Source organism: Cylas formicarius, unplaced genomic scaffold (genome assembly GCF_029955315.1).
Source record: "Cylas formicarius isolate icCylForm1 unplaced genomic scaffold, icCylForm1.1 PGA_scaffold_4__25_contigs__length_36172078, whole genome shotgun sequence".
In the NCBI taxonomy this organism is placed as follows: domain Eukaryota; kingdom Metazoa; phylum Arthropoda; class Insecta; order Coleoptera; family Brentidae; genus Cylas; species Cylas formicarius.
In genome coordinates this window covers 10,185,090-10,210,039 of record NW_026844334.1, presented here as the reverse complement: position 1 = coordinate 10,210,039, position 24,950 = coordinate 10,185,090, and the positions used below count along the sequence as shown (strand labels likewise).

General features: G+C 36.0%; 1 protein-coding gene across 2 annotated transcripts in view; it reads left to right on the top strand.

The window, feature by feature from the left end:
• The first annotated feature begins 516 nt into the window (after positions 1-516).
• Positions 517-24,950, top strand: part of LOC132700834 (neurotrimin-like) — a 74,391-nt gene continuing 49,957 nt past the window's right edge. For both annotated transcript variants that reach the window (XM_060668403.1, XM_060668402.1), the window contains exon 1: positions 517-618. In XM_060668403.1, coding sequence (XP_060524386.1) covers positions 537-618 — 82 coding nt within the window. In that variant the 5' untranslated portion in view covers positions 517-536. The remainder of the gene's footprint in view (positions 619-24,950) is intronic.

The following is a 24,950-nucleotide window of genomic DNA, read 5'->3' as shown; positions in this document are numbered from 1 at the left end:
ATTGTTGTATTGTTCTTTTTCTCTTCACCAGATTTTTGTTTTGAGAATTTAACTACATATTAGAAGACCTAATATTTGGGAACAGAGGAAATTATAAACTTGCGTTTTTTGTGATAAGATGCAGATAATGGAGTTGACGGATATCGATGAAACGGATAAATAAATAATTTTAATACTCTAATTAGTGTATTCAAAAGCGTAGCTTTAATACATAATGGATATTGTAGACCCTTATAGCTTATCAGATTACCTTGGCATTAGCTGAGCGCACCTCCTAGCATTATCTACTCCCCTTTATGGATCCAGCGTGTCATACGACGTCATCTCGTGTGAAATTCCCTCAACACACCACCCGGTTTCCCGATGATCCCGAAAGTTTTCCTGCAACTGCAATCGCGGCCCGACCAATCGGATTCGATTTTAGGTGGGCCTGCGCACTGTTGTCAAACGCACGTTAGGACCCTAACGGCCGCGTCGGGACGGCCGACGCCGAGCGCCGTCAGTCGACATGCAGCTGGAAGCTGACGCGCACCTTTATGGCGTCAGCGCGTAATCAGGATGTCTTCGCCGTGTTTACGTTCGCGATTTTTTCTTTAGTGATAACCGCCAGAACTTTGGGTGAGTACTTGCAGATTGATGCCAGAATTGTCACCAAATTTTAGTAAATGTCAAATTTTGACAGGTCTACGTTTTTTTAATGGGACAACATGTTTATTTCTTCAAATGTTAACAGTTTTTATAAATTGAAAATTACATTAAATCCGTTTAAATTATTCTCTGTCTTTGCTACGTAATTAATTTCACAGATTATAAAAATAGATATTTTTTAAAGTTGAATATTTTTTTCGAAAAACATTTGGCTATGTTACCAATGTAAAACGAGATACTTAAACATTTGAAATGATATACGATGTATTCGTTAAAAAAATAAATCTGTCAAAATTTGACATTTATTAAACTTTTTTAATATTTTTGATACAAAATTGTTATAAACGGTCGTATGGATGACCCTGTAAGTTGGACATTTGTGTAAATTTAGGGAGAAAAAAAAATTACTTATATTTCATTTTTAAAATTTTTTTGGTACGGTAAAAGGTAAATAAGTTAAGTTGATAAGTTATGTTGGTTACCCTCTAAAAATCCGAATATAAAAGAGAAACCATAAAAAAATGGAAGAAATTTGAAACGTTTTTTTTTCTAGTTAGTTTCTGTTCTATCGAGTGCTAGGCTGACAAAACTTCACCAGTTTTTAACATTTTGTGCAACAGAAATAATGAAATAACTCAATCACAAGGTCCCGAGTTTAACATTTACATCTTTTATGGCTGTTTATATATTTAACTATAGGTGCTAAAATCAACACTATATCAGCATAATATGAGCATGAAAACCGAAATTCCTATGACGCCACTTGGAACAATTTTGTTGTGATGTGGATTATCAAAACAAGAAACCTTGAGTGTTTGGACCATTTAGCTATTAGATAATATAGTGGCCGCACTACGGTAAAAATGGATGCACCTCAGGTGGCTGTGATATTTTAGGAGAGACTGAAATGAACTTCCGCGCATGCCACCACATTTCTGCCGTTATCCGCATTTTGCGCCGTTTTTTTTCTAAACAGCGATATCCACACACTTAACTCCTTTTACCTGATTATTTAATCAAATGTGGACATATTTTGAGAAAATACCGCATCCAAACTTCTCAAAGCATTTTTCATAGTTGGTTCAGAAGTTATCTTATCTGAATTAGACAGGGTCGCTATAAGGCTATATTACACATCGAAACGTCTTGGAGAGAAATATGTTCTGACACTCTTGGATTATTCAAAAGCTTTTGATACGCTCAATCATTCTTTACCAACCGCAGTTTTACATTACAAAGGTTTTTCTGTAATCACAACACAACTTTCTAGTCATCTCAGTAGGATTCAAGCAATTCAAATTTTCTTCTTTTTTATATCCCAATAAAGGCGTTCTATAGGGATCTATGATAGGCAAGATCCTTTTCTCTATATATATATTTCAAATTTTCAGTAATGTCTTTCATGTTTAAGTCAATATTATGCTGTTGACACACAAATGTAATTATCATTTTATCCACGGCTGGTAACTATTATTCACGATTTGTATAAAATTCAGAACATTTCGGAGAAACACTACCAGTAACTGAACGCTGACAAGTCCGTTTTTACATTGTTTGGTCGTAAGAATGACAAAAGTTGCGTTCTACTTCAATTTTTATTAATGACAAAGTAGTTCAGTATCACGACACTGTAAAAAAATAGGTGTACTGTTGGAGAGTGATTTGCAGGCTTCAAATCAAATCAAAAAGCTTGCTTCAATTTAAAGATCATTTACAAAAACAAGGATTACTTAAATAGAAAAAAAAAGTATTGTTGTGTGAGTCATTAGTTTTTTCACAACTAAATTTCTGTCAGGTTATCTTTCATCCAAATTTAAGTCACATTGATATATTTCGTATTCAGAAGTTACAAAACTGCTGTTTGAGGCTGATATTCGGTGTAAGAAAATTTGAATGTATAAGTCACACTTTCCAAATGGTGGCTCAACATATAAAATCACTCCGTTTGCTTATTTTAAAAGATTTTACTCCTGGTTACTTATATAAAAAATAAAATTTAGAAATGCCGTGCACACTATAAATATTAGGTATAAGGGGGACACTCACACCACGACTTCACCCGACTGAGCTTTACAAACGGTGATTTTCTTATGTATTAACCAAATTTCTTAATGAATTACCAAGTAAATTAAATGCAATAACTTGATCAAAAACTAATAAACCACTTTTTTTATATTTTTATGAAAAACAGTGTTCGCTAGTTAATTATGGATAAAAATATGTATAAGTACAAATAAACGATATTACTTTTTACAAAACTTCTGGATTCCTCCTGCGTCGATTTTTGCTGAATCGCACTGAACGAGTCGAACATCCTGTTGGCTTCTTCAGAGCCTGACTGAAACTGGCTCGCATTTTACTCTGTACCTGCTTATATATTGTTTGAGAGGGGCGGAGCTAAATGAGGGGCATAAACACCGTCTCGGATCACTGACACCCATATTGGTGGCAGGTAAAGGACCTGAGTCGCGGTTAGAATTGTTAGGTTGTTAATAGATTTCTATAGATATATATATATATATATATATATATATATATATATATATATATATATATATATATATATATATATATATATATATATATATATATATATATATATATATATATATATATATATATATATATATATATATATATATATATATATATATTGAAATAAACCTATTACCATACTATCCACACCTATCATTCATTCAAGGTAATTGCTGCACAAATAATGTGGTATAGTCAACCGTCTATTTTCTCATGCAAAAAAACGTTAAATGTTTTTCTTTTTTCGATATCATCTAAGGCTGACCATGACATATGTAAGTTGTTCTTTCGCCATTACATGTTTCTCCTTCAATACCTCTGCGGTCGACGATTTTATAAGTTGAAGGATTTTGTATCGGTTAAGGACATGGCCAGGCACCATATTTGCTTGTCCCTTGTCCAGGGTATTTGAAGCATTCTGTTGTGCTGCTTTAAAAAAATTCTTCAATTACTCACGATATATCAAAAGGCACTTTCAAAAATTGAAAAATATTACCAATATTTTTGTTGTTAAAATTTTTGGAATATGTCTTACTCAAAGTTATTTTAATTTTTATTAATGAAAAACAGAACATACTGGTGTTTCCAATGAAATTTTTTTGATATTATGAGTTATTCTATCATTTCTCCTACGGCATCAGGAAGTTCGATAGAATCAGTTTCAAAATTTCCGAGTCGGGAGATTGGAGCTGAACCTCTGACAAAATTGTCACCACCTACGCTTTACTCACAACGTTTTGACTTCGGAGGGGCAAATATACTTATACCAGAAATTGGCCAGAATTAAGAATATCATTTCTTATCATATCCTGTTGATAATCCCGCGCCAGCTCTGCAACGATTGCTTATGTAGTATATATTGATATAAATTGTCAGTGAACTATAATAACTACATAATGAAAACTTTTAAAAAGAGACTCAACAATCAGTGGTTATCTGAGAGTAACATTCAATAACTATATAACATCCGTGTGTTTCGTTAGGATTGTGGATATAGTTTAGTCTAAATTATAGTTGTTTCGGTTGGGATAAGCTTCGGAACGTGTATTTTTGTTACTCCTTGAGCCTCCGTGCCCAGGTGGGAGCCTTTAGATATCAAAAGTACGCCATTCTAATTAAGCAAAGAAATTATCGACACCTAGCCAAAGAATAGGTACTTCGTTTCGCTATTCATGCAGAGGTTAGCGCAAAATGCCAACGAGAAACATGAAAAGTGCTGATAACGTGATGACGTGGCGAAAGCGGAACGAATTGATGATCGCTAGCGTAGCGCTACGTATCGCTTCGCCTACGGCGTAGACATTTTGGCGTATTTCCGCCAATACTAGTTTTCCGCTCCGACGTTCGTCAAATCAATTTCGAATTAAAATGTTGTACTTCCGGGAGCTTTAATTTATTTCGCGAAATAAAATCCCTCGAACGGAGAAAAGAAAAATATTGAAGTCGGGACCAGTTTCGCTGATATATTAAATTTACGTCGTAAGCAATTTAATTTCTTTTGAAGGATTTTCCGCGAGGGCTTATTAAAACTCCCTAAGATTTTCCGCTGTTCCGGAGGGAGATTAAAGCGATAGAAAAAGTCGTAAACTGCGACCATTTTAATAGCTTCCGCCGACGTATTTAATACTTTCCATGGTGGTTGACGTTTCAGTGATTAAGTTATGGTTATGTAGGATTAGGTCGAAGATATTTTAATATTTTTAACCAACTAAGTAAGTGTATTTTAGAGGTGCAGGGTTTAGCTTGACAGCGCAAAGTTCAGACTTGGAATAATTACATCTTACGTCGTCAATAATTGTTAAATAAATAGGGATTGCTAGTTATTTTCATTATTGTTTCATTGTTGTTGGAACTGTTTAAACGAAATGAGCAGCACACTTAAATTAACGAATTGTATAAACAATATAAATTGAAAAGACACAAAAACAGAAAATCAACCATGCGCTTCGTTCACGCCGTCGTCTCTTCTTCTTTTTTTGTGTCCTACCTGCCTCATCGGTCGGGCCGCCAGCCCATCGGTCTTTCACTCTGAGCGCCATTTCTAGTTCCAAAATTATTTTACATACATTTTCGAGGAGGCCCGTATTTTAAAAAGCTAAAGGTTTATTGGGCTATTCTCTTTTAAAATTTGACCACACTACTTCAGGATGAAAAAAAAAAACACACTGCCATCATGCGAGGCTTGTCGTCCAAGACTATTTTGGCCATACATGTTTTAAAGTATTTTTATTTTTGTTATTTGTTCATAAAGATTCAAACCGAAGAAGACTTTGGTGAACAATTAATTACATGTGAACGTCATTTAATTTTTCATATTTTCTCGCCTCTTTTAGAAATAAATTTATAGTAATATGTTTTTACTAATCCTTACTCTATTATTGCTGTTTTGCAAATAATGTACCCAAAAAACTAACAGTCGTAGAAAAAGTATAGTATGCAACACATAATATATTACTTTAACAACAAACCGACGGACGCCACTGCTGTACCGAACTTAAAACGGAATCGCCGTTTCGAACGAACGCTTGATTTCCTAGCGGGTCTTTTAAATTTGTGAAGCTTTACCGCGAGATAATAAGGCACCATCTAGAGGGTTCGCAAACGCTCCCCGTTCGGGGGGTTTCCTTTGTGCTTTCGAAACCAAACACATTCGGCGGCTGAATTTAAACCTGTTACTCTAGATACGAGGCGTGAGATAATCCCCAATCCCCAGGATTGCTTTTGTTCCATTTGCCGTATCACAGAAACGATTGTTTGCTCCAAGATTTGGAAAGCTAATGGTCTCACAGTGTCATACCGACGTTCTCGCAAGAAACAGGCTACTTTTCCACAATAGTTAACGAAAATCATTAAGATTTTACTCAAAACAGTGAGCTGAGTGACCTGTCGAGTAACACGTGCGTCAAGTAAATTTATTTCTTCCCAATTGGGCAAAATACGCAGATTATCAAACCAAATTATATTTCATATTTCCATCTCTACTGAAGACCATCTCTTTTTTTTTATAATTTCAACGGTAGGACCATCAATATATCAAATGTGTCGAAATTTTAACCAAATTGATGACTTGTGTTACAAGAACTTTAACTCACTCTATAAGGTGGGCCGTTTATCTTGGGAAACAACTTTATCTCAGAAACTGTGTTGTACATACAGGGGGCTTCATTTTTCGTGGGCAAGTATCAGCTTTCTTATTTTAAATGGAACACCTGATATATTACTTCATTTTTGAATTCTATACAAAATTCTAGACATATTTTGTGTATAACGTCCTCCCAAATCTAATCGTTTTTAACTTTCTTATTTTTTTATACGAAAATTGACATTTGTAACACATAAAATATCTGCCAATTTCTTCATTCAGTTGAGATAGTTTTGTTCTTGACAAAAGACTGGAATAACAGGGTACGCGATAAATAAGATCAAAAATAAAATTTTTCTTCTCTTGCTGTATGATTTGTTTCAAGTAATTAGTTAATCTCTTTTCTTTGAGTTCCAATAAAGCGCCAAATTTGTTTGTTTGTCCGTAGAGATCATTTTCCATCCGCTTTCGAGAAAATTTCCCAATGTTTTTTTTTTATTTGTCTTACCAGTGCGGATTTGCTTATATGTAGATTCGGATTTGTCTATATGTTTCGTATGATTCTTGTGTTTGTGATGTTTGTAGGTGAGGTATGCATTTTTTTTCTCTACATTTCGCTTTGATTTCTGGGCAGAACCAAGGTTTTTATTTATTTCACCGTTATTATTCCTTTTTATAGTCCGAGTGCCTAAAGCTTCACATGCGGCTTCTTTTTGTTGTTGTTTCTCCCAGGAGGTGATTGCGCTATATTCCGCTTTTATTGGGTTTATTTGAATTTTTCCTGTAAGTCTTTTCTCGTATAGCTCTTTGATTGACAAGTCCCATAGCGATTAGATGTTTATCTTTGATTCTTGAAATACTTGTTCTATTTTCTTTTGAGGTTTAAATTTTCTTCTTCCTACATCGGCTGAGTTAAGGGTTCTGACATCCAATATCTGGAGTGGGTGGATATATCTGTTTGTGATAATACAGTCGATTGTAGATCTCTGACTTCTAGTGTTACCGAATGTGAACTTGTGTTGCTCTTTATAGTCGTAGAATGTGTTGTTGATACGTAGCTCATTGAATGCGTATAAGTCGATCATATGTTCTCCATTGTCGTTTAGTACATTTTCATTGACCTTTGCTGACTCCAGAGATTATTTGATTTCCGATGCTGGCGTTGAAGTCTCCAAGAATTATTGTTTGTTGGTCGGTTGGCATTGATTGAATTGTATTTCTTGTTTTGGTTAGTTTGTCTTCAAATGAGTAAACTGATACAATATTAAGTTTCCGATCTTACGCGGGGATATATAACTGCAGTCTTTTATATTGGTTTCTTTCTCTCTTGTTTGCTTTTCGAAGCCGCTGTAGATCAGTAGATAGTCATCGTATTGCAACTGACCTTCACTCTTCTTTTTGGTCTCATGCAAGGCACATATGTCGATCTTATTATCTTTCAGTTCTTTAATGGTTTCTTGATCTTTGTTATTGAATGATTTCAGGTGGCAACTCGTATTATACATTTTTTCCTTTCCTTTTTTGTACGTGGGTTGTCATCAATGAATCGGTCCTTTTCCGAGAGAGAGTTTCGGTTCTGTGAGCCGTGGTTCTGTTTTACGTCGGGTAGGGAGCTAGCCTGGCCCGACAACCTTCATCCTTTTTCCGGGCTTAGGACCGGCAACATGATTACTGAGCTTCTCACTCCACTCAGGCAAGATTGGGAGTCTTCGGAACGGCCCTGATCGATCCGGACTCAGTGCACGGTATTGGGCTAAAGGAGTTGCTGAGCTTCTACAGGAGGGGCGGCATTCTGGACGCCCTCTAGAGCGGCCTGGGGGCACAACGGGCCCATCTGGTGGCCTAAGTGCTTGGACGCCCGCGAGGGCGCCCCCCTTTAATACCAATACCAATACCAATACCACTCCACTCAGGAATCATGCAGGTGGAGTTAGTATATTATTTGTGATTGACATACGTTTAAAAGGAAATATTTCAAAATGTAAAAATATTAGACATATACGACCTATTATAAAATTGCCTTAATTTTTAATGCTAAATATGACAAGATATAGGTAGTTTCCAATTCAAAAAAAAAGTTTTTTGGAAGTTTTTTTAATTTCATTTTTCATCTTATTTTTCACGTATTAATATGCATCAAAATTTCTTATGCAATCCGTTATTCGAGTCAATCAAAACTTACTCAACTGAAACAATAAATACTTCCGAATGAAGAAATTGGCAGATATTTTACGTCTTGCAAACGTCATTTTTCGCATGTAAAATTTAAAAAAAAAACGGATAGACTTAGGTATAAGGCATTATACGCAAAATGTCTAGAATTTTGTACAAAATTCAAAAATGAATTAGATTAGATTAGATTAGATTAACAGTTGGGAGAGCTAGCAGTCAACCTGTCCGTCACTGCGACCCAGAGGATCTATTGTGACTCTCTCAATAGCTGTAGGGCTTTATCCAGGTTCATTTCTCTAACCAGATTCCACAATTTCAATAATGGCTCCCTCGTATAGCTTTCTGTCTCTGGTTTGGTATCGCCCAGCAGATGGAAACGCACTCTCGCTAGGCCTTCGCAGTGGCACAGTACGTGTGCGGCTGTTTCCTCCTCTTCCTGACAGAATCTACATTCTGTGTTTTTTTCCACTTCCATCAGGTTTAGATGCCATCCAATCCCTGATGGCTGTTTTGCAACGGGTTTTGCCACCCCACAAAAGGGTTCTGGTCCAATCAGGGGCATTGACGACCCTTCGCGGGCTGTGTCGTCTGCGCCTTCATTATCTTGATGTCCTCCGCGCCCCGGTACCCATGATAGAGTAACTTTGTTCTGGCTTGCTATCTCGTTTAATGCCTTATGGCAGTCCAGAACTAACTTGGATGTTATTTTATTAAATTGCAGGGCCTTTATAGCCTCTTGACTATCGGTGTAAATTGCAATTGATTTGTTACGGATCTTCCTCGCTTTTATTTCTCTTGCACAGTGTTCTAGTGCAGTGATCTCTGCTTGGAACACCGTTGCTAGCTTACCCATTGGAATAGAGATTTTCCTTTTCGTCCTGATTTGAGTCCTGTAGTGGTTAACGAAGCGGTACTTAGATGTTGTGCTGTCCGTAGGCAGCCCTAGGACATTGTCCGCCCTTACCTCCAAGTAAAGCTTGTTATGTTTCGTGCAATGTCCACCAATTATTGTGGACTGGCCTTGCAGTAATCTATATACCGCGGATCTTGCTTCCCCTTGTATATAGATCTGTATTGGTGGGATGTTCAGTAGGACCTCCAGCGCTGCAGTGGGCGTTGTGCTGATGGCCCCCGTAGCTCACAGACTCGCTAGTCTTTGCACGCTACTCAGCCGCCTTATCGCCTTATTGGTTTCTAATACCTCAATCAAAATTTGTATTTATTTGTATATAACTTTTGGCTCCATCCCCTATAGTTTCCGAAGAGGTAAGTATAGTGCATCATTTCTGCTAAGAACACCATTTTTTTGGGCAGGTACTGGATGTAACTAGTGCGCTGCCACTTATTGTTTTATTTGTTTTATTTTATATATTATCTGTAATTAGGGTGTATACCTGTAAAAACCAACTCCTAAAATAGAAGTGTTTAGTTCAGTATCGTTGAATTTTCGATCGATTTTGCTAACAGCTACGAAAAAAAAACTATTCCCTGTTCCCCTCCGAATCTGACGTAAGCTAATGTCCCGGTACGGACGCGACGCGGCGCTAAAACGTCACGCAAAAGATTCCGCCACCCCTGGCAGTTAAGCCGAAGCCATTAATTTCAACGTTTCGCGGAGCGATAAATTTTACGTACTTCTGAAATATTCGTAAAACACCCGAATCCATTAACGACTAATGTATACGGTGGCTCCTTTACGAGAGATGTCACCCGCGTAAAACGTGGGAGAATATTTTCGTTTCGCCCATAAAAAGAAGTTATAAAAGTTCTAAGTAGCTGTAAACGCGAGATATACGGTCTGGAGACTCCCGTCGTCACGGGCAGACATATTTGTTTTAGATTAGGGTTTTGGCGGTATATCCGGGGCCTGCATTTTTCGTATGTGAGACATCGCAGCGTTGTCGACTGGATTCTCTTTTTTAAATTGAATTTAGATTCCTACGTATAATGAAGAAGAGTCGGTCTGGTGATCGAAATTTATATGACTTTGTATAAAATCATAAAGCGAAGTAGTGGTGACTGGTCTGAATTGCTGAAATTGTTAAGACTGAAGTAATACTAAATTTAATAATGACCTTTTACACATAAGGCAACGTGGTAAAAATTTTCCAAATGGTATCACCCACCATTTTGAGAAATAGGGTCCTGAGATTCTCCAATTTTATCTCTCTTCACCTTTCGGAACGAATAATATTTTGACATCAAACATTTAAGTATTTAGTGCTGCTAAATATTTCGACTGCAATTATCATAACATTGACGTAATGCATTATTGAAAACAATTACCCAAATGAACGCACTACAGGGGGTGTTCAAGATAAATCTCTGATTTACTGCACCAGCACGTTGATCACTATAAACAGTTCTTGTTTTTGTAATATTATTTCCAAGATTATTTATTATATATTTATTATTATTGAAGATTAAAAAGAAGCCAGCAAATGCAAAAGAAATTTAAAAAAAACAACAATTTTTGCCAAAATCCTTAGTCATAAGCGATAGTAAGCTGATGGTGGACACTTTCAATAATTTCTTCTTCTTTAGTGTTAATTTTGGTAGAACTGAAGTTTATTGTTCCCAAAAGGTCCAAAAACTAAATTTTATTTTATTTTTTATTTCGAAAATGAGGAAAGATGCGATGAGTCAAGCAAGTTGTACGTTTAGTCGTTTATGCAAAGTAAATAACAAAAATTGCGATGAAGTTAGTGTCGCCCATCTCTTTGACAATGCTATTCGTTAGGATACCTGCACAATGTGGCCGTTTCTTCTAAAGATGCTTGCTTACTGGCACCACGTTCAATGAGAGTCAAATAAACATTTTTTATAACTTCCTTAGTCTCAATAGAATAGTGTTTTCTACATTTGGGCGGGAGCATCTCCTGAGATACACTAGACTCGCACATATTTTGCATAATTCGCACACGATTCTATACACGCTGTATTACACACGAAATGGGAATGATTACTAATAAACTTAGACTAAGTAGTATACCAAACCAAAGAATATTAAACACGGGTAGGTATAAAATTATTTTCTATTACGGACCACAATTTTACCTGAATTTATATTCCCAAACTTAAGGTAATAATCTTGTTGCATTGTATGTTAATTCATTCCATTCAAAAGCAATTGGTCACTTTCTTATACCTATGAACAGACCATACCCTCCAGGAGCTCTTATTCTTATTGCATAGCCAAAGTAATCAACAATCTGCTTAGTGACCTTACAATATTAAAAACTGAAAAAGCATTCAACGGGAAGCTGTCATCAATTCTTTCTCATGACAGTACATTTTAATAATTGCCATCTTTAACGTGTTCCGTCTGTACACAAGTTCATTTGTTTATTACTGCTACTTGACTGTGGCTATATTTTTTAAAAAATATTTTTGATCTTCTTTATGTAAATTTTGTCAGCAGTTGAAACATCCCACATTTATGTTTGGTGTGAGAACAGTCGGCATTTCTGAAATGTCGAACTGAATTACACCTATACAGGATATATTCTACTTGAATGTCAATAATTCAGGGGGCGATTTTTGAGTCCATTTTAAAAAGAAAACTTCATGTGAACATATGTCCTAAACGTCTCAACCTTTTGAAATACAGGGTGGTAAAGTTTTCTAAACTAAAATATATTTTTCTAATATCTGTAATACTATTTTAGTTATTTTAATGAAATTTGGCAAAGGTATGAAGAGACAGTATTTAGTGTACCATTTTTTTTAATTACACCAGTGGCGGGCGTACTGTATTTCACATGTCTATTTTGGAAGACATTAATTGTACGCCACTGATTTCTCTTAAAATAAAAATTATGCTTACAATCTGAAACCATTTCTGAAGAAATTTAATTTCTTGATTTTTTCAATCCGATGTACGGTTTTCGCTTTAAAAAACTAAAAACCTTAACAATATCGTTAAGATGACAGCATGCAGATATTTAATAGCATTATTGTTTCTTACTTAAGTAATTGTAATTGTGTGTCTGTTGATGAAAATCCTGAACTTAGTTTAGAAAATTTTGCACGATTTTCTCTTGTACCCACATCATATTCAACGTTCCCAGAATTCCCAGAGATTTTTCCTTGCGTATTATTTTTTGTCAATGGTTGTTGGTTAAAAATTCCCATTCTTCCTTGTTTGATCAAGAAATACTGTTTACAGATGAAGTTAAATTTTCCAGAAATGCAATCAGAAATTTAAACATCAAGAACAGATTTCCGTAAATGTTTGCGCTGGAATTGTTGTATGACCATAATTATCGCCGGTTTTTAGAAGAGCATTTGTCAATATTGCTAGATTTATTGAGGAAGAGAATGTGGTCCATACATGACAGCGCGGCTGCTCACTTTGGTATGTCGCAATAACAGAACAGACCTGAACCAACGCCCTCTAGGTTCCCAGATTTAAATAGTTTGGACTTTTTCTTGTGACTGCCTTTTAAAAGTGTGGTTAACACCCCCGGTTAAAGCTGCCTGCGATTTGATAAAAAATACTGGCCATATACTTCAAAGATTGCTCGGCAATATAAAGAAAAGAGCTGAAGCGTGGAGGACGCTTTCAACAACTTATTTAGTTTCTATGTTCTACCTATTTTTTGTCATCTTGTTGTTTTATTAAAACTGTAAAATTAAAAAGAAGGACTCTAGTTGGTAACTAAAAACCAGATATTTTATTTTTCACAAAAAAAATCTTTTGATTTTACCAGTGCAGTGGCGACCTAATTTCCATAAAAAATTATGACATTTGCATTCATTTCTCTGCATGCTGTCATATCAACGATATTGTTATAACCATGCAGAGAAGTTTTTTTACGAGTACGCGGGACTGAAAAAAATCAAGAAAGTAAATCTCTTTAGAAATGATTGGAGATTGTAAAAATAATTTTTGTTTTATAAGAAATCGGTGGCGTACCATCAATGTCTGCCAAAATATACAGGTTAGATTCCATAAGCCCGCCACTGGTGTATATACGCAGAAGGAATCCAGTTTTATAAAAAGTATGATTTTCTCTTTTTAAAATCGCCCCCTTCATTATTGACATTCAATTAGAACACACCCTGTATATGTCCACCCCAGCTCTATATTTTCGGTTATTATTTTCGATTTATTGTTTTCATGTTTATCATGTTTTTCCTAAAAAATTTTATATTTTTTAAAACATTTACCCTTCTACGAGAAGATTGAAATTTTTATCGAAGATGGAGGTCAATGAGGTATATCGACAGATACCACAAAGTTCTCCCCAGCCCCCTCCATTTAAATATAATTAATTACTTCTTATTAATTTACAGCCTCACAAAAAAACCTTTCCCGACGGCAAACGGTATAACTTGTGCGAAGCTCTTCGGTATCATTGAATTAAGGAAGGACCAAAGTATTTAACGTATAAGTTTAAATTTCTCAAAATTATTAATAAATAATATATAAAACGTTCAATATTGATCATTGATTTTTAAACTGTTTTTTCCATTTGAAATGAAATTTTGAGTTTGTTTATCAACTTATACTAATCCGAGAAGGTTAAAATTTTTATATAAAATGCACATCAATGTGGTCTATCCGCACATACTATAATGTCCTCCTCAGCCCCCCATTTTCGGTTAATATTTTCGATTTTTTATTTTCATTTTTATCATGTTTTTCCTTATAAATTTTAGATTTTTAATTTTTTTAAATATCTACGTTTTTCCGAAAAGGTTGAAATTTGTATCGAAATTAAAGGTCAATGAGGTCCATTCACAAATAATATAAAATAAGCGTCCAACCTTTCATGGATATTATGATGTTCCTCAAAAAGTCTCGTTTTCATTTTTTTAAAACACCTACGTTGCTTCGAAAATATTGAACGTTTTGTTGAAGATTAAGGTCAAGGACTTTTTATTATTTTTAGTTGGCGATGGAATGGGTTTTGCAATGTCGAGTGGTATAACGTTAATGGTCATTTTTGGAATGCACTGAAGAATATTATACAAACTTATAGAACCAGAAAGGCTAACGCTTCCTTCCCTATGAATTTTATTATGATATAAAATGGCTTGTTAATTATCTAGGATGAAAAAGAAAAAAATCCGATTTTAAACTTTAAGATCCAGTATCTCAGTCGAATAGATCCGTTAATTAACGCGAACAGGGCAAGTCTTCATCGGCTCACTAATTAGCGTAAATACGGGGCTTCGTCTGGCGGACAAACTATCCTACCGTCCCGAACCAAAAGTTTCGTTTCGAGTGGGGTAATACCGGCTGAAATGCTCACCACTCAAACTTGATAAATTTCGAAGATTAAATCCAAGCAAGGTGCCTTCTATTTGGAAGACTCTCAGTTCTCTAAGATGTCCGTACAGTTTGAAAAAGTTTCCGGACCGGGCAGGAGTACCTCGAACAAATAATTAAGTTCAATTTCGACTTATTTAATTTTCCATGGTTTTCCCGAATTTTCTTTCGCTTAGAATCTGGTCGCTGTTGTGTTTTATTGTGTTCCGGTTGTAGTTTTGTTTTCCGTTAAAGCCCAGAAAAAGCATTTAGAAGCAAAAAAAGATGGAAATTTTATCTGTTTACCATTTTTCTTCTTTCAAGTATTGTTTTCTAACCTAGTTTTTTAGTCATGGAACTGCCTACTTGTTTGTTGTTTATCCAGAAATCCAATCATAATTACTTAAAAGCCATTGTCGGCAATCAGGAAAATTATGTTATAATAACATTTACACTACGAATTGCCGTACTAAAATAGATCATATTCTACTCAACACTTATCTAGTCTGAGGCAGGCTGAATTTATCAAAACTACACATTACGTAAAAAATGCATAACAAAAATAATGTCTCTTTAAAAACGAATAATAATATTTATATTGTAATATTATCTTGATCATTTTTCATAGAGACTAACACAGGCCACCGTAATACTACTTACTTTTAACTAACTTATTTAACTTTTTACTTCTGGATTGTTGATGATTCAGTTGCTGACATTTCGTTAATTCTACTGTTGACTTGACTGACTGGTTTGTATTCTACCCTGAACCTGCGTATATACTATTTGAGGGAGGCAGACCTTTGGTTGGTGAAGACGTAAGTGGCGGTTAGGTTGTTTGGTTCTTTAGAGATTTCTATGGATCCTCTGCTGATTCTGATAAGTTTATTTGTCGGAGCCTTAAGACTCTCTCATGTTCTTTTAAGCTAGAATTTTATCTTTGAAGGATCGAAGATGTTGAGAGATTTTTGGACAAGTGGTAAATCTGGTTGTAATAGTAGGGTCGAGGTAGGGGTAGTTCTTTTATAATAAACTCAAGGAGAACTAAAAGGAAAATTTTATTTTCCCGTGAAACTTTACTGAAGCAATGTTTCCGGAATTCAGGTAAACCACTGCTTAATTCGAAATCACTTTCAGAAAAATTCAAATCGCTGCTGCTATCGGGACGTGATATTTCTTTTTTGACTTTTTTTTTGTTTTAAACTTTTTTTTGTCTTGTCTTGTCTTATATTCTTTTTCATTAAACACGTTTCTCTTGATACTCTGAGCTTCATTTTTCTTCTCCAACCGTAAAATTTCCAATTGGCCTTTAATAAGGGATGAGGTAAAAACTGGCAACTTTAATCCTTTGCTTGTTCGTTTTTTTTTTTTTTTTTTTGGGCGTACTGGTAACGGAATTATATCTGACGGAAACGTAGCAGATCAATTTTCTCGACTGCATCTAAGACTTGTATGCTTGGGATTATTTAAAGCATCAGTTCTATTTTCGCCATGCACATCCTCGACATTTCCAATATGCTCCTCAATTTTTATCTCGCAAGAACTGTTTTTTTCATCACTATTAGTCAAGTCTTCTCCAAAGTATGCTTCCGTATATGCATGTCTCTGTCATTTCTATCATATCTATGTGCCTCTTTCTCGAGTTCTCTTCAGAAACACTTCTGGATTCCACCTGTGTCGGTTTTCGTTGAGTCGAACTTGCTAAAGTTTCGTGAATCATCCTCATCAGAGTTTAACTGAAACTGGCTCGCATTTTACTCTGTACCTGTTTATGTATTGTTTGAGGGGGCGGAGCTAAATGAGGGGTATAAACATCGTCTCTGCCTCGCTTCGGACATTTCCGAGATTTTACCGCATGGATTTGGGAGCAATCAGATGTTTTTGGAGATATTTCCCACGCTTTGAATTTTGACGTTTGTTAATTCTGACGGTCACGTCAGTGACTGTATTTGTGTTGTTTTGCGAAAATGTACCCAAAAACTCACGGAAAAAGTATAGTGTGCAACACGTTTGTCACGTCACCGGTTTATTAAGCACTCGCTACGCTCGTGTCAAACAAGCCCGTACGTCAAATGCCGTTTACCGCACATTTTACATAATATACTATTCTTCCTGAGTATAACCCATTTGAAATATTTATTATTAACTTATTATTATTATTATTATTTAACTTACGCTGTAGATCTTTGTTTTTTATTAGTTATCAAAGGTAGAATATTGTTATCAAGGCAGCCTTGACCATTTTTAAACAATATGGCTATTATCCAGAAATCGAATGATAATTATATTTAAACTGAAATATCTTAAAAACGGCTAAATGAAATGTCGATAAACTATTTGTTTTTGAAATCAGCAAAAAATATCTACGATTTAACCTGATAATATAAAGTACATTCCGTTTAAAAAAATGCTGCCGCCATTTTGACAGCTTGCGATAGTCGTTTGTTTTTTCTAATATTTGCATAAGATAATATAGCAAAAATAGTGAAAGTTTTGAATATTCACTTTTTTTTCTATTTTTCAAAATTAACCCTGTAAGTGGGTGTCAAAATATTATGAATAATCGTGTAATAAGTGCAAAATTGAACGTTTTTAAGGAAGTTTCATTTGAACCACTGTTCGTATTTTCGGTAAAGTTTCGTTGACCCCGAAACCGCCAAACTACGTTCTATTTCGCCAATCGGGGTAGCGTGTCGTAAAATCCCAAACGCACTGCCGTCACGTCACGCCGTCCACCCCCCTCCCCGGGTAGCGCTAACGAGCCCCACTCACCAAGCGCGAATTACACCGCAAATTAAAAAACCTTCGCAAGGCTCGAGCTCCGGGCTCTAATTTGGACCCAAAACAATGGGCGCTCTTTTGACGTTTCGAGGGAATAATGCTCGTCTCGAGTGGTATTGTTTGGCCTTTCGCGTATTGCGTTGAGATATACATAACAAAGCGGGGCCATTCGCGAGTGTGTTTTCGACGGGGGATCTCTCTAAATTAGTGCCGGCTTTTTATATCAAGCACCGCTGAATTTCACCCCTCCTCCGGGTGCGGGACCTGGTAGAGATTCACATGCGTAACAACACCACAACGTTACGGACGTAACCGGGATTAGTTTGCGAATGAGTTCTGCAGGATATAGCGCGTTCACCGCGTTCCTGTTTGCATAGCCCCGAACCGAAACTTTGATGATTAAAATAGATCTTTCGCTTAAAAATGGCACGTCTCTGTGTAACGCTATTGATGAAATTAAGTTTCGTAATGGAATTCCCTTTCCACACTTATCGTAAAAATTTTACTTCCAGAAAATATTGATGTGCTTCGACCAGAAATATAGTGCTTTTGCAATCGATGCCGTGAGTCACTTTGGCCACTGTTTATTACTCTGCCGAGCAGACCTTTACCCGTAACCATTCCAGGACCGTCCTAGGAATTTATCTACCTACACTAATAAGGATATAAGTATGTTTTCAATCTTTGTAGCGGAGCAATTATTGATACATGTACATAAAAAAATTCATTCAAAGTAACAATTTATTATGCTCTATTTCATTACATTTCTACTACTACTACTACTACTGTAATAATCAGTCTCTTAAAAAATCGTCAGTATCGCTACTGTCATCACCTAGTTCAATGATCAACTCCGCCACCAATCGTTCTCCATAAATATTTTCTTCTTTTATTACTCACAATCAGACCAGTTTTGTACTGATATTTTGGCTACCTTTTGGCTCATTATGTACTCATGTCCGTTTTGTTGCGCTGTTAAATCGATTTTGTAGTCTTTATTAAAATGTTTTATTTTCAATAATTCCAGAATTTGTTTTTTGGTGTATCCCTCCGAATTGCATTTTAAATGTACGTGGATCTAGAGGAAAAAAATATTAAACTGTGGCTCAAGGGAAGGTTGGGTGCCAAAAAACATTAAAGACTGCCCATTAGACTACCCTCAGAATATAAAAATACTTATGTAAAAATACAACTAATCTAAGTTGTAAGAAACAAATCGTATGATAAAACTTATTTCGCAGACGATTCCAGAATCAAATCTAGTAAGACATTACCACATTAAAAATAATATGGGCTGAATTAAAAGCCAAAGTTAGTCGCAATATTATAAACCTATTAATTTATGTAACTGAGACTCAGTAAGAATTAATATTAGAGAGCAGTTGGAGAGAATGTGTCAATCATGTAGTAGAAAATAATTATAAATAAAAACTTGGAACTGTTTATCATTTGTATAATTATAATACAAAAAATGTGTATATCTATTATATATTTCAATCAAAAATGCATACTAGTAGTATTAAAAATATAATAGTGTGTGTCTGACTATACCTTCGCTTCTTAAAAATGAGAAAATTATTATTTTCAATGTGTTCAAAGCTCTCCGCTACCAAAACATAACATTTTGTTGTAATAACAGTTGAAAGGTGTTCCAATATGACTGAAGTATGGACAGTCAGGTCACAAATTTATCTATTTTCAAATTATTCTTACTTCTATATAAGTTTTTATTTACTTGACTTAGAATAATTAATATCTCAAATGTCTGCCAATCTCTATAATTATAATAACGTATAATGATTATTAAACTCGAACAAACTGGTTTTTATATTGCTTGCAAATTGGTGAATTCTCCAAAAGCCTAGAAGCCTTGAAAAAGTACTACATACTACCATCTGAGAAGTACGGAAGGGACAATGGAACGAAACTGCTCCAGCCTGTATTCAAGACTTACAATACATAACGGAAAAACCAGTAGGCTTCGAACTGCCACCAAAATCATGGCTTTGCGCTAACAGAAAAAGGACCAGACACGGAAAATGTTTGGATATGCTGTATGTGGCACCACGGTCCGATTGTGGAGCTGAGAGGCAATATGTCCAATAAATATGAAAAAGTAGACTGGCCAAGCCGCTGATCAATATATTGTAATTTAGATTTTTACTTTTGTTTTTGAAACTTACATTCTTTGTATCTGTGCTTCGTAATGCCATACGATCAATAAATTAATAATAATTATATTAATATTATTAATTAATTAATAATATTAATAATAAATTAATAGGAACGATTTGAGGTGTGTGTTTTTTTTTTACTTTACGATATATCCTTTAAATAGTCCACTCTGTCATTGCAAATTTACACTTTATTACTCTGGCATACATTAAGAAACTGGGTGTAAAAATCAAAGAGTTGGCAAGTTTGGAGTAGCTCATTCAATTATACAATAGCTAAGGGATAAGGGATACCATATTTTACTAAACGCCTGCTTAGTCCGATTCAGCCTCAATTTATCCAACACAAAATGCATAAAATATAAAGCACTAGACTGATTGATGTAACTAGCAAGAACAACAAAATTTGTCGTAAATTTTGCGTACTTAGCGGAGCAATTTTGTCCTACTTTGACCTATTGTGCCTGTAACTGTGTAAAGTTTACTTTTAAAGGTAATCGAGGCCTTCTTTTTCGTTTTGAAGAGCTTTGAAAATTGCTTTCTATGACCCGTCCTCAACCACTTTCTAAATGCAGATTAAAAATAGCTAATATGTTTTAGTAAAATAGGAACGAACGAATTATCTTTAAAAGTAACAAAGACTCAGGACAATAAGACCTCTGGGGGAAATTTAATACCAATATTCTACCAAAATCCACAATAAACAATAAGGCTAAAATTTCACTCAGCGTAATATCTATTTTTATATGTGTCAGACACTCAATTCAAGTAAAAATGTAATGATATTTGTCAAGAAAAAAAATTACATAAGCCGAAAGTCACAATCCAAAAATGTGTTTTGAGTTAACGGTCTCTATATAGATCCAATCAAAATTACAGCAGCTTCTGTTGTCACGTTACAAATTACTACAAGTTAATGTAGATTTAAACTTTATATATTGTTTTTATGCCAGTTTTTATAATCCACACACCACGAAAACTATCAATAGTATGGATAAAATGTACCGGCCCGCGTTCAAACGCGATAAACATATTTCTTTCACCATGTTCGCTTATAATTAGCTGCGCCACCATAAATTCGCGAATATTCCATCATTCGAGCTAAAAAGAGGAAGTCAACTGTTTAAATTGCAGACCAAAAGACAAGTTCTGCAAAAATTCTTAAGGAGGTTACGTCATTTTTTAACTGTCTTATTTAGTTTTCATTTTCCCTTGATTTCTAAAATTTTTAATACAACATCCTACGCTAGGATTTGAATGAAATGAAACTTGATAATAATTGTTGTGTTTCCCACATGATTTGAAATCGTCAACTCTTACGTGGGCCTCAGTTTGTTATTTGGCGACAAAAACCACATTTTTGCAGATATTTTTCCTTAATTTTGCAAGTGTGGAAGAGTATTCAATTACATTACAACGCCATGCAAATAAACCCACGTGGTTTGATGTCAGAAAAAATAAACAGATGTTTCAAAATTCGACCCCATCCAGAACAACAGTAAAAAGAGAGACAAAGCAAAATTTAATTGTTTTAGTGAGTAATATAAATTGCCACTTGCCCGACGTTAACATTCAACTTTTTTTATTGATTAAAGTGAAAACCAATAGAAATCTAAATGTCTTTTGGTTACTAGTTATTAAAACTCAACCTTCAGTCTTTTAAGCGTTGAGGCGTATTTCACAATCGTGCATAAAATTATGTACTGGATTAATATCTTCAGCTCTTCCCCACAAGTTTAAAGCGTGTTTTAAGAAAATACTTATGACATCGATTACCCAAAACGGAAGTAAATATGTTCGCCAGTAATTCACGTCTGAATCCGAGGCTAATACCGTTTACAGTACACGTAAATTTCAAATTCCCGCCTGATATTTATGTTGTGCCCGTGCGAAAATCTATACGATAAATTACAGTCGGCATGGATAAATTGAATGTGTAAACTTTGTAATTGAATAGCTATAAATTTTCGCGCTGGAGGGGCGGGTCGTAATTTTCCGATTTTATGAAAGCTCTATGGGAAAAATCGTCCCGTTGTGACTTTTATTATTGGTACCGATCAAACGGCGAGTAAAATGAAACGTTTCGGATCGACACATGTTTGACAATATGGCGGTGTCGCGTACTCATATACGAGCGTGTCCAAAACAAATTTCAACTTTTTTTCCGTCGAATTATTGAGATTAATGTGAATTGGAAACATGTGTCGTAGCTTAAACCTACAAAAAAAAACATCTGAGCTTTACGATGTTGAACTAAACACTCCACCGCGAGGAACTCCCAATCAATTCTGTGTTCTGTGATCTATGATCTAACAGCCTACAACTAGAGCAAAAATAGGCGTTTAATTATGCGAATTACAGTTGTGACAGGGAAAACAAGTACAAAAATAAAAACCGTATTATTCTTACATTACTTGACTTGACATTAATAGAAAACTACTAACGGCAACCAACCAACCAAGTTTAAAATTGCAGCAAATTGTGATTTAGTTTCTTTCTTCTTTCAGTATCAGTTTTTCGAAAATTACCTTGCGAGCTCAAATGTATGACAAAAATTACCGATGGGTTCAAATTTTGCAATCTGCAAGAAGATCCACCTTTGCCATCGATATTTCGGAATTACTGAGTCAACGACTTTTTCTCCAAATTGAAATGGAATTAAAAATAGTGACAGGCTTTTTCAAAAATATTCATTCGAAATCCCTTACTGTTGCCACTGATAAAGGTAAAAAAATATATTTAAATATATGTTGTATCAACTTTTTGAACAAAAATCTTTTCCAATTTGTAGGTTCTTAATGAAATATAAAAAAATATATTTGTATTTGCATCCACGTTTATAGTTCTATTTTCACTTAAGCGCTAGCCCAGATGGCACAACGTATGACGTATGTCTATTTTTGATGTTCGGGTATTTCATTGACGTCAGTCTAGAGTTCCGATAACACAACTTTTATGTGATGGATCATGGATCATGCACTGATGAAGGTAATTTTGTGAAAGATGTTCGTAATCTAGTTAGATCAGCTCCTGACCATAATTAACATTGACAAATAAAATTTTAATAGGCAACGGCACACCTACGTAGGGCCCTGGTAAAACCCATCCCAACAGACGTGTATTTTTATTTGAAACATAAATGGACTGCTTCAAATTTTCTTAAGCATTGATGCTGTAAGGTATTTCCGAATAAGTAGAAGTAAGATTGTAAGCTAAATTGCAATATGTTCGTATATATTACGGAGCTATTTGAATGTGATCTTTACAATAAGTACGTATTTATATACCTGATTCTCGACCTTTGACCTTGCGATGCTGATTTCACTACATCGTTCAAAAATTAAGAGTAAGTACCTGTATTTTACATTTCTTAAGGTAAGTTTGAAAATAATCATTTTTATCCTATGTACCTGTCGATTACCAACATTCTTTTTCTTGTATTTTTGTGTGGGGTGCTCTCGTGGGCGTCCAAGCACTTAGGCCACCAGATGGGCCCGTTGTGGCCCCAGGCCGCTCTAGAGGGCGTCCAGAATGCCGCCCTTCCTATAGAAGGTCAGCAACTCCTGATATCGTGCACTGAGTCCGGATCGATCAGGGCCGTTCCGAAGACTCCCAATCCTGCCCATGTCAAGGCAGGGCACTCGGTGAGCAGATGATACGGGGTCTCCTCCCCTTCCATGCACCATCTACACTCCGGGTCGTCTCCAATGCCTAGCAAGCGAAGATGCCTCCTAAGCCTGCAATGTCCTGTGTAGACCCTTCTTAGTGCTCTACACTCCGTTCTGGTCAGTCTAAGCAGCTCCCTGGTCCGAGGGAGGGCGGGCCCATCCATCATAAGCCTCGCCTGCCTCATTCCCGGGGCAACTCTCCAGCCCCCTGCGGCCCGGTCTCTCGCCCAGGCTTCGAGAGCTCCCCGCCTTACACACGGGGCGATCCCCAAGCGGGGCTCTGGCCCTATATGCCTATGCGAGGAGCCCTCTCTGGCTAAGGCGTCCGCTGCCTCATTGCTCCGGATACAGGTGTGACCCGGGACCCAGACCAAAGTGACCTTCCTCTCCTCAGCCACCATCCTCAGTACCCCTTTGCACTTCTTTATCAACAAGGAGCGCGTACGCACTGACTTCAGCGCCATAAGTGCAGCCCTACTATCCGAGCAGAAGAAGACCCTCCTGCTTCCGTGGTTGAGCCGAAGCACCGCTCTGGCCGCCATCAATAAAGTGAAAATTTCCGAAATTGAACAAGGGTCTGCTCGGCAGGGTCTTCTATATAAGGGGCTGCCGGGGGCAAAGTTAATCACGGAGTCGCGGAGAATAGCACATCCATTATTGATCCAATGTTCAGTGTACTCAAAATGAATTGAAAATGGATGTCCATAGCACGACTGTGCTGTCTGAGTATGAAATATTGTCCAAAATTATTTTCTGCCTGCTGCGAGGAATCATGGTGCACGGTATGAAGGAATTGCAAGCAACTATAGCTCTCGATCAGCCGTTGCAGTTTTTCTCAAATAACCTGATCCGCTTTTGCTATTGAAATACTCAAAATAATGTGTCCAGAAGTTTTCTGATTCAAAACCATGAGCCCAATCGATCGGAAGCTCGAAATACTCTCATTAAATAGCTCAAAACAGCTGAAAGTTAAACGCGACCGGCCAAGGATGCCGAAATAGGAGTTTAACCAACTTTAACTCGTTAACGAAATGCGACGACGTTTTGACTAATTCCTCCCGGCACGCAGACAGACGAAAATTATCCGAACGTAGGGTGTACCAGGTAAGCGACTATTAAATGCTCTCGCCTCGTTATTTCGTTGTAAAGTGTTCGACTAATTTATTACCCTTTAACAGATGCCGCCGAATAAAACGTGCTTTTAATAACGCCCACATTTGGCAAACGGTTTCCGTTTAAGTCTATTTAGTTCGTGCGATATTGCCGAGTCACCCTTAAACGGAACTTAAGTTGCTGATTTTAAAGCTTCGTTCGATAACGATGACGGCGACGTTTTCTGCGACTAGACGAACTAAATTGAATGTATTGTTTATGTCAAACTATGTCCACCACTGTCTTGGCATTTCGTTATACAGTTGGTTTCAAAAATTGTCCGTCGGTTGTTGATTAATCGAACTTGATTACGTTTCGCCAATCATCCTGTTGGCTTCTTCAGAGCTTTCAGAAACTTTACATGGGTCTGCAATTGGCTTTTTTAAGAGGGGATAATTTCTGAAAACGTTTTAAATTCCCAAACGACATTGAAATCAAAAATTCCCTTGATAAAAAAAAATGTTAAAAATATTTTACAATAT